General features: G+C 34.4%; 1 protein-coding gene across 1 annotated transcript; it reads right to left on the bottom strand.

Annotated features, from left to right (window-relative positions):
• Positions 1-1891: 1891 nt before the first annotated feature.
• LOC124355848 (lipase 1-like) lies at positions 1892-16463 on the bottom strand. Its single transcript, XM_046807005.1, has 8 exons — positions 15825-16463; positions 12430-12631; positions 11206-11323; positions 10227-10473; positions 8749-8904; positions 3103-3187; positions 2210-2355; positions 1892-2065 (listed from the first exon to the last, which is right to left on the bottom strand). Exons 1-8 carry the CDS (start codon positions 15966-15968, stop codon positions 1910-1912), a joined length of 1254 nt encoding a protein of 417 aa, XP_046662961.1. The 5' UTR covers positions 15969-16463; the 3' UTR covers positions 1892-1909.
• Between the last annotated feature and the right edge of the window lie 229 nt (positions 16464-16692).

Raw genomic sequence — 16692 nt, 5'->3', positions numbered from 1 at the left:
TGTTTTACAAACAGTATGCTGTAAAATTACTCTTTAAAATACTCTAAAAAAATCATCCAACAACTAGGAATATAATTTGAAACTATATTTTTTTAATTGAGTTGAATGTGGTTATAGTTACTAAATCCACAACGCTGCGTTTACAGTCTTTAAGACCCGGCACTCGTCATTTTTTTCTAAAAATGCCTTTAGTACTTTTCTTTCCATTCAGCCATTGACATTCCATTAAAAGTTAAAATAAGGTCTAGTAAACCTAGTCTTGGTGTTTTATAAAGAACAAAAATATTTTCGTTGCGATGACCAAATTACATCCCATAATTTCCCTCTAGGAATTTTCAGTGTGTCTAATTTATTTATCGATCACGTATTTTTATACTCTATGTCAGTTCTACTTTAACAAAGCCTTTGGACGGGATATCATACAAAAGGTAGTAGTTAAGAAAAACATAGAGAAACAAAATACAGTATAGAAACGTCATTTAAAAGTAAAACACAGTTTCCTAAAACTTTAACCGCAATAAAAGCGCCCTAAAAACTAATGTTCCAACGTTTTTAATCTTAAATTTAAAACTTTTAATCATGAAATGTTTGTGCACCGTTGCGTTGCATTTTTATTTTTCCAAAACTGAATTTTAGGCAAAATTCTCGATCTTTATCTTCTAAATGAACATTTCTCGTCCTCTTATCGTAAAGAAAAAGGTTTTCGCATTTATGAATTGTCAATAATAGAGGATTCCAATGCTTTATAATGGTAAAGTAATTTCCGTTTATTTATATCTGTACTTTGTATTAGAAGGAAGAATGTATTTACGCACTTGGAGTGTGGGGCTGACGCTACTAAGTGTTGGAAATATCCATTAAACCCTTTTCCTAAACCTCAAAAATACTGCAAAAGTCTTATAGGTAACTTTTTATTACTTAAGATGGAGCATCATAGTCAAAGGCGTGCTTTCCTGGGTTGTAGTGAGTTCTTACTTTTGATGGTGATTGCGGTCGAAAAACGTTGCTCTACTGGGGTCGCCCCTTGGATGCAAAATATCAGCCTGCTACAACCTCTGGTACCATCTTCCGAGTGTGGGCTTGGAAGGCTTGTCACTGAAGAATCCAATTCCGTACATCTTTTACTGCCAAATTTGACTCTACATTCAATTTCTTGAATAAGGACAATCACTAAATGTCAATGGTTCATGAAATCTTTGAAATAAATAAGCTGAACAACTATCTGAAGATTGCATGGTCAAAGTCAAGATTTAGTGTACTTCAATCTCCGAAAATAGAAGCCCTTGAAATCAATAAAATGTAAAATACAAATTTTCTTTGTGGCTTGAGTCACACGCTAAACTTGTTGAAGTTTAATCCCACTGCTTCGATGGATGAATTCTTTTAGTAATATTAAACCGTTGCTGCATAATATTCTATGCAGCAAAATAGTTGTTAAACCAAAATAGGCAATCCCTGTCACAAAACCACTCACAAATTTGGAGCAGAAACGAGTAATATTTTTTGTGTTATACACTATTCCCATATTAATGGCACTTCATGCCTCTTGAACCATCAGGTGCTAAGCCTTTAATAGTGTAGTCGTTCCTGATGGTGCGTTGCTATAGTAGCGTCTACAAAGAGAGGTATAGATCAGGGACCACAAACCATCTTGTAGCAAGCTCAAATGAACTGGATGTTTGAAAAGTTTGACAATTGAAATGAGAAAATTGGCATGAGTGAATGTAGTGCGACTGAAATTTCTGTATGTTTGACTGGTCTCAATGTGGAGTGATTATTCAAAGTTACAGAAAAATGACTATTGCTATACATTTTTGTAATGTTCTGGCAAAATAAAAATGATTTGATTTGAATTGTTTTACAGATAATGGAACGAAAATCATGACACAAATATTGTCGAACAGTTTATTCAATCAGGCAAGTTTCTCATAAATTCAATTAATGGTTTGACTAAGAGCTGAGGAACGTTCTTGTCTAGAGCCAGGTCCACGTGGCCCAGGTGGTTGACGTTGTGTAGGATTCTCTTAGGTTTCTTGGGTAGCTGCTCCGATAACCACTCAACGTCCTGGAAGAAAAAAGTATTGTAATATCTACTTTATTCGTCTGATCACAAAACAAACTTATATAAAATTACATATTGATCAAAATTATTAAAATCTTGATAGCTTTTGTACATCACTTTTGTAATAAGTTCTAAATAAGAAACTACCTTTTTGGCAGCAATCAAATCAGCGTCGCTGTACACGAAGTAGATGGCTTTGCATGTGACGTTCTTCAGGTTATACTCAGGAGGTTGGGATGCCCGGTAATATTGCTGATTCTCTGTCGTCCCGTAGTCATATTGCTGGAACTTTTCTACATACCAAAGTTAAAATAGTCAATCAGGAGGATGAAAGCTCAATCATGTCTAAATCTATTACTCATGTTTATTCTTAACTTAAACTGAAAGCCTTTTTAATATTTTTGGACTTTTTTTATTGTACACATTTATTAAAAATCATAACTAGTATATAAATAATACAGACAGTTACTATTTATAAATTTGAGTACCATATAAATTGAAAAATTTTGAAAATGAAATGAATTTTGTTCAGCTGTTTTTTAGTATGTTACTGTGTACTTTCCAAGTACGCGCGCGCGCGCACACACACACACACACATACACACACATACACACACACACACGCGCGCGCGCGCGCGGTTGTTTAATATAACTGTTTAATCATAAGAAAGTTTTAGTTTAACTTATATAAGATCTAAACACAATTCCCTCGATTCTGCTTTTATACTCATAAGTAAAATTGATTCCTTATATGTAGTTCAAATTAACATAATCTTGTCAGTATTTCGAAAATCACAATAATTCGAGCTTTACTCTCGTATCTAGAGTTAAACATTTTATCTAACGTTCTAATCTGAACAAGGCACAAATAAAGTTTTGGAATTGGAAATGTCAAATTTATAGATAAAAATACTGAAGGACATGTCTGTTCTTTTTCTTTTTTACCTTTAATGGCTTTAACTGTAATTACTAGCTGAAACGGGGTTATTCAGTTACACTTATTATCTGTGTAACTGATATCAGTATGGACTATTCCTCACTTGCTTTTGCGATTTGTAGATAGTGCAGAACCACTTTGGTGGATATTCCAGCTGGGCCGTACTTTGTAGCTTCTAACAGTCTGTTCTATAAAATAGTACAAAATAAAAATAAATAAAACTTTTAAATAAATAAATAGTATAAAAAGTGGTTAAACGTACTGGCACAGAGAAACCATGGAACTTACTTTTAATTATAGAAAGAATGTTAATTGTTTTGTTGAACAAAGTTGCGTATATAAAACTCACATAGTAATGAAATGAAATGAAATGAAAAATGACTTTATTGAATACAACGTAAAACATATTCAATTGGCGAGGTTAGGACTATTAAGTCCTCTCTTACACCTAACCATAAATTAATAAACTCTACTATTAGTGTAAAACAAGAGCCACAATACAGTTTACATTATTATTTTACAATCGAAAATTATAATATCTATTTATATAAAGTAATAAAATGAAACAAAGGTTTTCTATGAAACTAAAAATAAATACATAGAATAAAACTTACAAGGAATTTAACAGACATTCATCCATCACCATTCATACAAAGCCATCGTCCCATACCCTATGCCACGATATCGTCAACCCGAAGAGGCCCAAAACAGATGGTCCCTAAGCACCCCCCGAAACCGTTCCCGACTACGAATACCTCTAATATGATCCGGGAGTACATAGTACACGGAACATTTATGTAATAAACTCTATGACCGGATGAATAAATACAATTAACTCAATATACTACACACCATTAAAATGATAACTGGATTTGATTGGTGTTGGTGAGGTTGTAAACGTTTATGATGCTTTAATATTGAGCAGCATTAATGCCAATGAATTACGGTTGCTCGTAAATCATATGCTCTTAAACTTCCTCCCTGTATTGTAATGATTAATTATATTATTACATAGACCTATAATTAGTATTTATGTGAAAACTGTGCTATATGTTATGAGAGAAACATACCAAATTATAAACATTATTGTTCTGACCAGCTGATATATAATTAGGTCATAAACTTTTATACATTAAGTATCTAAATGAGTTAATATTTTAGGTGAATTTCATATGAATCTGCCTATTGAAAACACCCTCATGACGGAAATTTCAGTACGACTTATTGCATTTTTTTCACTCATAACCCCCAAAATCCGAACATTTATATTATGTGTATGTATGACGTATGGGTTTATGCAATATAACGCGAGCTTGTGAATACTATCACTGCCGTGTGTTTTTTTTGTTTGTTTTATTTTTTAACCCTTTGAGTGCCACAGCTCTAAAAATTTTTCACATTGTAAGAGTGCCAGTTGAAATTATGGGATATATGCAAGAAGGGCCGGGAAATTTTCAGCAAAAACGCGAGACTTAGGTAAAAACACTGTAAAAAAGTTGGTTTATCAACATATTTTCATGATTTTTTAATTTAATTTGTTAGTAAAAGACTGTTCTAATTTACCTATCATAAAAGAGTACACAAAGAACTGTACAAATTTTAAATTTTATAAAAAATCGATAGGCTTTAAAAAATTTTTAAACACTTTTTTAAGTTTGAGATAAAAAAACATAAACTAATTTTTGTTTTATCCAGTTAGAAATATTTTTATGTTATACAGCATTAAAAAACAATCAAAATTCATATGTATAACATAAATATGAATTAAAACCTTCTTGAAAAAAAAAATACAATGACAAATTGTTGGTTATGCCATATTTGGTTACAATGCTGTAAAAAATTGGTTTACCAAAATATTTTGGTGATTTTTGTGTGAAAGAACAAACAGAACTTATATAATATATAACATTATATTTGAACTAAAACTACCTGAAAATAATATCTAACAATTACAAATTTTTTGTAAGGATTAATTAGATTTTCAACACACAACGGCCACTGCGATCGTCGTTGCATCAAAACAGCTGAACACAAAACAAAAACAAGCACGTCATCTGCCCGCAGTACAAAGGAAAATATTTTTTTGTACGCTTTGGATATCCATGAAGCTTTTGGATGTAGTGTAGTGTAAACCAGTAAATATATGACACTATTGTATAATAAATTAAATACGAAGTCTCCCGTTACGGGAGATCCGGCACTTCTTGCGCTACTACGGGGTCTCGTCACTTTTCGGAAGTATATAAGTTCTCCCGTTACGGGAGACCCTGACACTATAACCAGACTAAACTTGGTGTAAACGTAGTAACTGCACATAGCTTATATCAGTTTATTATTCAGTATTAATCAAAGATGGCGGTCATTTGCATTCTTGTAAACGTTTTAACTAATTAAAAGACCCAAAACGATAACTTTCTTAAATATATTATTATTAATATATTCAGACAACGTGGTACAAAGACAGTATTTACAGATGGCTTGGATGAGTAAGTCAGCTAGTGTTAACGAATAAAACCACGTATGAGATGGTGGTCATTTGCATTAGGTATCTCAGGCATTCTTTTCATAAATCAAAACTGAGAATTTTCTAATAATTGTCAAGCAATTTCAAGCAACGATTGTTTTTAATTTTTTTTTATCTCCTCCTACCTTTTCAACCTTTTGAAGATAGTGCCGTTTAAAGTTATAGATACAATTGAACCATTAAAAGTAAATACACATGACTACACACATGATTGTGGACTATATCAAGTCCATGATGTTTTCAAAAAGAAATTTATATAATTATACAAAACTTTTCGTGTAAGGTTTCTAGATTATGGAATTTCGATTACACTGAAACGCAACAATTGAGAGTTATTGTCCAATTTTGTGCAAATAAACTAACAAAATGTATCTTCAGTTTGACATTTATACATACGACAGCCACGTTTGAAATTTACATATCTTCCGACTGAGCCGAAAGGGACATTTTAAACCATTTCAGATAAATATTACATAATTTTCTTTGTGTTATACAGCTTAACTAATTTCTTATGCATTAACCATTACATGCCTGGAGACGGCCCATGCAGGGTGTCATAGAAACCTTAAATGTAAGCATGGGTCGAGTCATACCTTATTTTAAGTCTCAATAAGTACAGTTATATGCCGCAAACCACATCTCAAGAGATTGATCTAATCAGAAATGGCGGCGTGTAAAAGAAAACAACTATCAATAAACAGTTGCGGAAAACTTAATAATACAACCACAACATATAATAACAATTAATTGAAGGTTTAAGAGAGCAGCCAGTACTAATTGCAGAAGTACTTAGAATAAGTGTTCGTAGTGCTGTCCTTCGTTATTTGGCAGTGTGCCACCCTGTAGCAAAATCCTCGAACATCGTTTTTAATAAACCATAGCTATAAATAAATAGCTATAATAAATAAAGCTCGAGGTATTCGTTGAGCTCCTTGTGTGTTGCGCTGGGTTAGCTGTCTTATTATAGCAGGATTGGCAGTTTTCATAAACCTTTGTTTTTAATATTTCCATAAGAAATAATCTAATAGATCGTTTACTTTACACTCCCCCCCCTCTTACGCCCTATATAAAAACCGTGAAATTTTACTTAAACCAGCGCTCTGCTGAAACCATAGCCTATTAAAACTCTGTCCTACAAAAGCTCGTTAAGCTGGAAAATAGCATTGATAAGCAATAACAGTAAGAATACCCGTTCAACGTTCCCTTTATTACGGAAGGCAACGTGAGTATCAACAATTCCATCCCACACTTTCCCGGGTATAAACAATTCCAACCCACACTTGGCTGGATCTCTACGTATTTCTCTCCCTCATCTAATGAGAGTTTATATCACTACAATAAAGACAATTGCGCTTACTTACTTTTCCAATCACACATTTGTAGGTCACACTTAGTGATCATTATTTTACAGAATTCGAGTCTTCGGTTGGAATTGCCTTCTGAAGGCTTCTGGACTAAATAAATTGTATACATGGTCTGATTGTTTCTTCAAAACTTTCAGAACTTAAGAACTACTTAGATCGTAATCTCAAGCAGCATATTTTATGGACGGAGTAGTCTCTTCGACAAATGTTTGCAGTATTTCTAAGGGTTTCTTTCATTTGTAGCAGATAAGGGTCTCCTCCTATTTGACTGCCAGTATCCCCAAAATATTATACTGTTTTCAATGCAGTAGACTTAGGTATAGAAAGAAGATCTGTCGGGAAATCTGTATTTAAAGAAAAGAGCAACTTCAAACATATTATACCCGATTTCAATATCCCTTCATCATAAGTATAATTATTCTTTAAATTTAACTACATTACATACATTTTAATTAAAAACATAACTGTAAACAAATCAACAACGTCACCAACACGTGACTTAAAATATACACAAATATCTTTTCATCACTCTTTATAATAATGGAGTACTATCCAATACAACTGAGATCTGTGAAAGTTAATAATTTCCTTTGTAGCTAAGTTGGCTTATTTTCCCTTTCCTAAAATTACTTTCCCTACGTCGTAAACATATATTTCCCTTCATTAGTAATTGTTTGTTTTTACAGCTGATTTAACTTCAAAACTAATTATATATCGTTACATGTTCTTATGGAACAATAATTACTAGATTATGAAATGTCACATAGTTTTTAAAAAGATTTCATTAGGTTATGTGCGTCGTGATGAAAATTATCGTTCAATATTCGTCTGGAAAGTTTGATTGCGGGCTCGACAGTATTTTCGACATTCGGCTTCGCCTCGCGCGTAAGTAAATGCAATTTTGCCCCGCAGTCACAATAGGTGTATTAATAAATGTTCAAGGAATTTACAATAGGGTCGCAGACTGCTGAACAACAGAAGGGAAACTCTTATTGTAATTAATTGTAAGCACTTCTACAATTAGTACTGGTTGTTGTTTTAACTTTCATTTAAATTGAATTGAATCTTAATTTACACAGTTTAAAAGCTATTTCTTATATGTACGTTAATACAGATCACTCAATAAATAAATTTACATTAAATAACACCAAACTTAAGACTATTAAATTTACTTAAAATAACATAATTAAGTATATAACACAAAACAATTATGAAACAACGAGAAAAAAATAAAACTAAATATTTTTAGGTAAACTCTTATTAGACTAAATTTAAGACAGCGATTGTACCCAGCTGCATCAACATTGAGATATCTCCGAAGGCCTCTCGTAGACTACAGAAATATTTTCCAACCTATACAAAGTGATCTTTAAATAAATTTTAAATTATTTGAAACTATTTTTAATGGGCATGGAGAAAATTAAATATAGTTTTGGACCAAAGTAAAAGAGAGAATGTTTTTAATAAAGACAGTCTGAATTTATTAATTACAAGGTTTTGTTGTACTGTAAGACACTTTGTAACATTGATTGTTATTCTAGATTGCCGTTGTGTATATAACAGATGTTTTATACAATTTTTTATATATTTTATCTGCAATTTTTTAAATATAAATATTAATGTGTTTCCAGAATTTTCAGTAACGATATTGTTATAACGCCAAATACATTCGCAGACAACTGAAAAAACAACAATAACATTTTTAGTTAAATCAGATTTTAAATTAACTTTGAAACTTTTTAGGGTTGAAATATTTTTAGATACTCATATTTTTCGGATTACATAATAGTAACTAGAGGATAAAAGAGTAAGACAACTAGATAGTTGGTCTAAATCAAGGATCCTCATAATATCAACTCACCATATCCCAGTCTTGGCCAGTAATGAGGCCGAAGATGTTGAGGAGACGAGAACACAAAGTCTTGAGCCACAACGTGTTACACATGAAGTACACGATAGCCCCAGCACTTTGTCGATACGGGAACACCTCGTGGTAGTTCAGGGCTTGGAGAGTGGTCTGTGACAAATAAGCGCGACGTTGAAGACAAGGTAACTCGTAACACTATCAGTTTTTTGGCTTAAGTTTACTATTGAGGAGCGATAACTTGAAAGTATAACAAGTTTTAGGACACTTGCTGTCGTTATATGTTACAAAGATTTTAACTCTACGTCTCGAAAATTTAGAATCTATTAAGTTTCTTCAAGTGTCATAAACCTTGAGGCATACACCAGAACTCAAAACTATTCAATAGGAGTCAATTAAAGAGTAAACACAAGAACAACTTATATGATATCAAATTGAAGCGTATTCCTGAGGGTACTAATTAATTGGAGCAAGTATCAACCAATCACAACTTTTTTCTGTCAGTCAAATCAATTTAACTAACAACAATTAATTCAAATTCGTTTTGAAGTTACTAAATTCAAGGAGAACCGTATATTTGGAGAGTCTTTGCGTACGAACTCTCAAAGGGAGATTAAGTGTGTCAACTATTTCCGACCACATAATATACCCCAAATAGGGACAGGACTCAAAGGCCAGAACCGAGCACTCATTGGCACTAAAGGAATGCTTCGCCCACAAAGCCCTACAGATTGATTACCACTCATGTAACTAATTCTGTCCATTCAAAGTTATATCCGTCAGAAGGTGGGATTGAAGAACTCATAACTCCTAACCACTCCCAATTGGCCAGATCGGTCATTCATTTGTGTGGAAAAAGTACTTACGCATATATATTTTTAGTTCCATTATGAACATTTTATGAATAATGGAGGGTAATTTTTTGCTTGTGAGGTACTGCGCGTACTAACAGAGAAAACATCTCTGATGTTCTTCTCAATTAGGGATGATCTCCCTTTCTCATCCAAGCTTGAGAGGGTGGATGGTTCATTGATGTTTAACAGACCACATTTCGCTACTAACAAATAACACAAATAAATAAATTTAGATAAATATACTCTGTAGATTAGGCGATGATAATGCTGAACACCTGCTTTTAACTGCCCTGCCTTAGCATTGGAACATCTTTAGCATTCTGGACACAGGAGGTGAACTTTCTCAGGAAGGATGTTTTCAGTGTTTTTCGAAACTGCTGAATTTGTAAAATGGTTGGATTCATAGTATACTTCCGGGATGCTCAAACCATTCTTCAGACTTCGGTACTGGCAGTAATCCACCCCTTAGACGAAGAAGGAAAGCAAATAACAGGAATGCCTGTCCCCCTATCTAAAAGTGGTTAGTAAATTATAGAGTCTATGAGAACCACAAAAAAACTTATTACGCCTTTTTCCCTAAGAATGGTCGATGGTGGTCTCGGAATGGACTGGAATACTCACAAAGCCACTGTGAAGTGCGTAGTAGCGGGCCCAGTTGTTCACGAGGAAGCTGTTGGAGGGCCTGGCCACTGGGGCGATGGCCACCATACTCTCCACCTTCTCCATGTACTCCGGTCTGGTAGCTCCTAACACCCAGAACATCGTGGTGCCCATGGAGGCGCCGGTGTACAGCAGTCTCTGCTGACCCGTCACTGAGAGGATATAGTCGATACTGGCGGCCAGGTCCATAGCGCCCAGTTCGTGCAAACTGCAACCGTAAAACTTTTATGCGTGCGTTCAGAAAGTGACAACACTGAAGTTGCTATGGAGAAATACATAATAGTATTGGTAGAAAGAGAGTAGAAAGAGTGAATGGCAACGTTAAGTAACTCGGGGACCGAGAAAATTTCAGTAGCTCGTTCGCCTCAGTTGCGTGATCGCTTTCATTGTGACAGTGATCGGTTACTTGCTAAGCAAAAAATATGCTTATTTCGTTGAAAATTGTCCGTGTCCATATAACTATTCTTGCAAGACCATACTGTTACAGAAGCATTATGGTCGAGTATGGCAACAGTATTTTCAGAATATCTGTCCATTATCTTTAGTTCTTGGATCCCGTTTAAATAATGTTTGGTAATGCAATAAGTTTGGCAGTATTACTTTATGATAGAACTTGATAGAACTACGGAATTATAACAGATCAGCGTTGGCGTTCTTACGCAACTCAAGGTATCCAAGCAATGTTTAATGATTTTTGGGGGGCAAACAATTCTAGAACAAATAATTTAAGGTCTGATGCGTGACTTCTCTTTGGGAATAGTGTTGAATAAATTAATACGATGTTGATGAGAACCAGTTAAAGACTGCTATAGTAAAATTTAAGTAATACACTCGTAACATAAATGTACCATATTTACTTAGATTTTATTCTTCCTTTATTTTGTTGTTATAGACATAGTGCAAAAGCTAGTGATAAAGATTGTGTTGTTATTACGTCTACCTGAAATCCCAAAACAGGTTGTCTCGGTCAGGATCCAGGATGGTGTGGCGGCGTGAATACATGTTTCCCCGGTAGTTTCCCAGCCACACGTCGAACTCAGCGTCTGCCAGACCGTATGCTGTGAACATTCACACCTTCACAGTCTACTGATATTCTCTGTTCACATTCATGATTGGTACATCTGTGTATATGTTTTGGTAATATGCTATAATAACCTTCTGTTTCATATTGCAAATTCTTATATAAAGCATATCCTTTTTATAAAACACAAAAGAACTATTGGTGTTTGCTGTTTATCTACTAACAATTTTAGTTGAATATCGATTAAAAGAAATTACTAATACGTATGAACGACCATAAACCAAAACCATTAGAAAGAAGCGCAAGTTTATATACGGTAGTTAAAATATTATTCAACTGTGCCAAGCTAGCATCTCCGCTAGCCCGGCACTTCTTGAAGTTCGAGTCAAAATCTATAGAATGCTATACAGAGCTAAATTTCACTTTACCTTCCCATTATGACGAGTTATTTCTAATCAAATGACCTTTTCATCGATTATATTAATCATTTTTAAAGGAAAGGTCCAATGCCTTACATACCAGAATGCCCAAAATGTTTACCAGCTTTCTTAGGAGTTCGATGACCTTTTCGTTAGAGAATCACAGTCTTACTCCTAGATTACGGTACAGGTTATCTGTTCTATGTGCATGATTGACATCACCCAAATAGCTAAAACGTGTTGTCGTACTTTGTGTATGACACAGCGTAGATAGACTATCGAATTAAAAACTTATCGTGCTTTTGTCAACAATATTTTGCTTTCAGTTTGTGTTTTTGTAGGTTTTGCCAGACAAAATTGTCATAATGTTTTATGTCTTATGTATTAAAGCTGTTTGCGATATTAAGCACTAAACACACAATAAGGTTCTTACTTTATTTACAAAAATCGTTTATTGTTGTAAAACATGAGTCTTCAATCTATGTATTTCCCAGATATTTAGTGAAATAAGATCTAAAATATTGTTTTGTAAAGATGTTGCTTTTTGTACATTACTTTTTAATAGGTTGTCAAACATGCCTTTAAAGGCCACCAATATTTTGCTTCAAAGGTCACTGAAAGTCACCAAAAGTAACTAATTTTCTTTACATCTAAACACTAGAACCTGTTGAATTATATTGAACGTCTTACCCCAAAGAATGTTTGTATGCTCGTTGTGACTTACCAAGGTCATCTCTGGAGGCGAGGGCGGCTGCTGAGGAGAGCAGGATACCGTTGCTGAAGAGTACGACTCGACGGCTCTGCCTGCTGACTTCACTGCTGTGGTTCCTGCCATGAGGTATCCTGTGGTAGGTGAGAATGTATCCGTCTTCCGTGGTGATGTCATGTCTCTCTATAGGGTATCCGAACTCCTTCACCACATTCTCCTAAGGCATGGAAGTTGCTAATATTCCTGACATATAAGACAGTCTCTAGACTCTATTCGCTCTTCTAAAGTCCAATCAAGCAGCTACGTCAAGCAGAAAATATTATATGATCAGACATCATTTTAAGATCATCAAGAAGAAAAGCAATCAGTGACAGTTCTTATGCGAACTTCCCGTTCATTAATGATGTAAGGGTATTTATTCACCGCACGTGAGACGGTAGTGTGGTCGAGCTGAGTGACGTGCGGTCGGACTATCAATTCATTCAGCGCTCTTTGTGCTACCACTACTGTACTTGACAAGACAAGGTCTCCCGGAAGGTCTCTACTCTCCGCATGCTAAATGGGGGATCAATAATGATACTTTCTTCTTTATGACTCTTATCTGAAGTATTGTGGAATATTAGACATGGAAATAAACACGGTTTACTTTCTCTGAGTGTGAAGTTAGGCACCTCTTGGTTTTTCTTGTAAGGAATATACTTTCAAAAAATATTTAAATGATGAAGCACAAAAGTGTTTGAGAGTTTTTGGAACAGCTAATAGAATTATCGAAAAAACTAAACATAGTAAAGTGCTTGAAATTTAACATTGTTTTCATGGAACTGAAATCAAGATAACCAGGTCAGTACTGCCAACTCTTAGAAATCAAGATAACCGGACCAGTACTGCCAACTCTTAAAAATCAAGATAACTAGGCCAGTACTGCCAACTCTTAAGTCGTCCAAAAGATTATTTCTTCTATTTATCCGCCAATGGGAACTGTTTAAAATTTATTAGCTGGAGTGTAAAATTTAAATTATGATATTTTGGTTACCACACTGAGATAAAAGATAAAAAGGAGCGTAAACGCATATTACGGAAAAGAACAAATATAACAAATATTACTGTTTATATTATTATAAGCGTAAATTTATGTTTTTTTTAGGTTTTGTATTACATTTTCTTAATTAATTAAGGGCAGTCTAACTCTAATTTATTAAATTTTTTCGATTTTTGTTTTTTGTTGATTATTATTCTTTGAAAGTTTCTAAATCTAATGATGTATGACACATGGTACTAATAAATTTATAACCCAACTCAAAAATATTTTTAAACAAGTACTGCACGATATCTCAGCGTGGATTTTGCCAGCTCGTACGACTTTTTGTCACAGGAATTTCTTATAATAACAAAGTCCCTGCAGAATATGTTTATGCTTTATACAGCTGGTAACACTGTATGTTTACTAACTTGTGTTTACGTTTGTGGTTATGCTTCTGCTTGTTGTCAGTTGTGTTGAAAGTGAATAATACAGTAATCTGAGTTACCTAGTTTGAGTTATTTTACATTTTGTGTTAGTGCACATTGTTTATTTGTGAATTGGTTTAGTGAATATTATTGTTTTATTTTGTATTAGTTATGGGTAACCAAAAGGAAAGTGGTTCCCGCTATTCGGTTTTCAAAGTAAGGAAGAATGTTGATAAGCCTAAGCCTAGGCCTACAACAAATGTATACATAGTAATGAAACTTATGACCACTCACAGCACTTTCATCTTCCAGAAGCCATTATGCTAGAAATTAAGCCTATTTTCCAAGCCCTGTCAGATCCTGAGTTGCTAAAAAAGTTCTTGAAGTCCCAAAACCCCAACGAGTCGCTAAACACCGTCATATGGGCCCGTCTACCAAAGAGAACATTTGTAGCTATTGATACATTGAAATTCGGGGTTTATGAAGCTGTCCTCTCTTATAATGATGGTTACTTCTCCAAAGTGAAAATGATGAAAGAGTTAGGTCTTAGTGCTGGGGTAAACCTGGCGAAAGCCATGAAACGCCTCGATGAAGAGCGCATCCGCAAGGCTGAAAAAGCTCTTTTGGAGTTTGAAAAAAGTGCGGCAATCAAGAACTTTGATTAAAAGGAAGATTGAGGACTTATTTCAGCAGGAGGAAGACCCAGACAACCCTTCCTACAGTGCTGGACATTATTAAAATGTAAGTTAATACTCTTATTACGCTTTCTGTTAGTTTTTGGCCGTTTCCCGTAAACTAAGTTTTTTTAACTAATATGTCGGATATTTTCACAACCGTAAGAGATATCATCACCAAAATGTTTTTTTTACAGCTTATCAAAACCTAAACCTAGTTCTTAACACAGGGATTAAAAAACATTTTAAATAGGCTGATTTAAAAAAATGTATGTAAAAAATTAAAAAATAACATAAAAAGTAAAAAAATCATAGTTAATATAAATTTTACTAAAAATCCAAACCCCTTTGTTAAGAACTAGGCAAAGACTTGATCTTTGAAATAAAAAAAAGTTTACAAGTCTATCTCTAATACTTTTTGTGTTATGCGACATATCGTTAACATTGAGTTTAAATGGGAGTCGGACTGCCCTTAAAGTGTACAAATCATATTTTTGTGGAATATTACACTATAATCTGTAGACAAGTAGCAATGTTGAACCTGCCACTTATAAATAGTCTGCAATTGTTAATTAATTTGTAATAAATATACTGAATATCAATCAAAACAACCCAAAACGGTGAGTTGTAACAGTTTTAATGTATAGTATAAAAATATAAATTCTTGCGGAAAACAGGAAAATTAAAGTGTCAGATTTAATCATAATTACACGGAAGCAGAGGCGATATTGCGATTGTCAGGAAACGCTACTTATATTAATTAGTCGGAAACAAAACACTGTCAAGAGCTTTTGGTAAATTAGTTGCCCTCTTCAAGACTCTTCTACTTTCAAACTTCTCTAGTGACATAGTTTCAGTTTTTTAGGCTGTGACGTTTATAAAATTAGGGACACAATTTTACTGTTAAACCAACAGTTCTGTACTTGTACTAGTTCTATACTGTAGATGAGTGGTTAGTATATCAGCTTATCAGCACAGAGAATGGGTTCGAATCATGGTTTGGGCAAGAGATTGTACACACCTACAAAATAATCTGAGATTGGCTTGCAGTAATGAATACATGTTTTGGGTTTTAGAGAACTACGCATTCACAAAAATAATTTAAACTACAGTGCTGTTGTAAAGTAAACAAAATTATTAATCCACTTTTTAAATATTTATCACTTCTGGTAAAACTTTCTATTGTCCTTAAAGTATTTTTAGAGTGATGACATTTAAAATATTGAACAATGTATATGACTGAATCTGGTAATTTCAACATTTTAATATATAACTCTGTACAGTACTCACGATGGGTTTGACGGTGAACGGGTTGGCGTGCGTGAGCTGCCCGCTGACAAGAGAGGAGCCGACCAGGACCAGAGGTATCGCGAGGAGCCGACAACACATGACTGCGGGGGAGCGCCCAACTTCAGCCATTACATAAATGCTCATGTTATTGTGTCACTCGCCACTTAATTGTGCCATTGTCGCACCGCGGACACCGATGTACGGATTAATTACCCGCATTGTAAACGCATCTTTAACCTACTTCCAATTATAAGTCCACTTGAGTCGTTCAACGAATGAATATGAAAGAGGGGAAAATTCTGCATCGTCTTATCGGAGGTGTTGTGGTTCCACGACTTGATGGAAATGTGTGGCGGTTGCTGTGGGAAGCTTATCCCCACCTGAGAGGGACCACCGGAAGTGTTTTAACTTTCTCAGAGATGGATGCTGCAGTGAAAGTGGGGTCGAGAGGTCAAAGAGACTAACCGAACCACAGTCAAGGTCGTTAGAGTTATGTGGGCTAGTCCAAGGTGGTTTTCAAATTTCAGACTTGAAATACCCCCGATAAGATAAGTATTTTTTCATGTTTGAGATTAATAAATTCGTTGAATTTAGCTGCACCAACAAACAGTTTGATCTACGATTCACATTTTAAATCCAAAGAAACACCTGTTCCGTTTCTTGATTGTTACAAAACCACATTAATATAATTAATAAAAAATATGTTTTATATACTACAAGCTGTACCTGCTGATTTACGCGCTATTCTTATAGGCTAAATAAACGCTCCTGAAAATAAATTATAGTCACTGGAAGATATTCCAATCTTCTGATCCATTTCAGAATAATTAGACTTCAGTTTAAAGAGCAATGTTTTGGAGCCCAGAAA

The sequence above is a fragment of the Homalodisca vitripennis genome, chromosome 1 (assembly GCF_021130785.1).
Source record: "Homalodisca vitripennis isolate AUS2020 chromosome 1, UT_GWSS_2.1, whole genome shotgun sequence".
Taxonomy (NCBI): domain Eukaryota; kingdom Metazoa; phylum Arthropoda; class Insecta; order Hemiptera; family Cicadellidae; genus Homalodisca; species Homalodisca vitripennis.
Note: the sequence above shows the minus strand (reverse complement) of the source record. Positions and strands in the feature narration are given on the sequence as shown.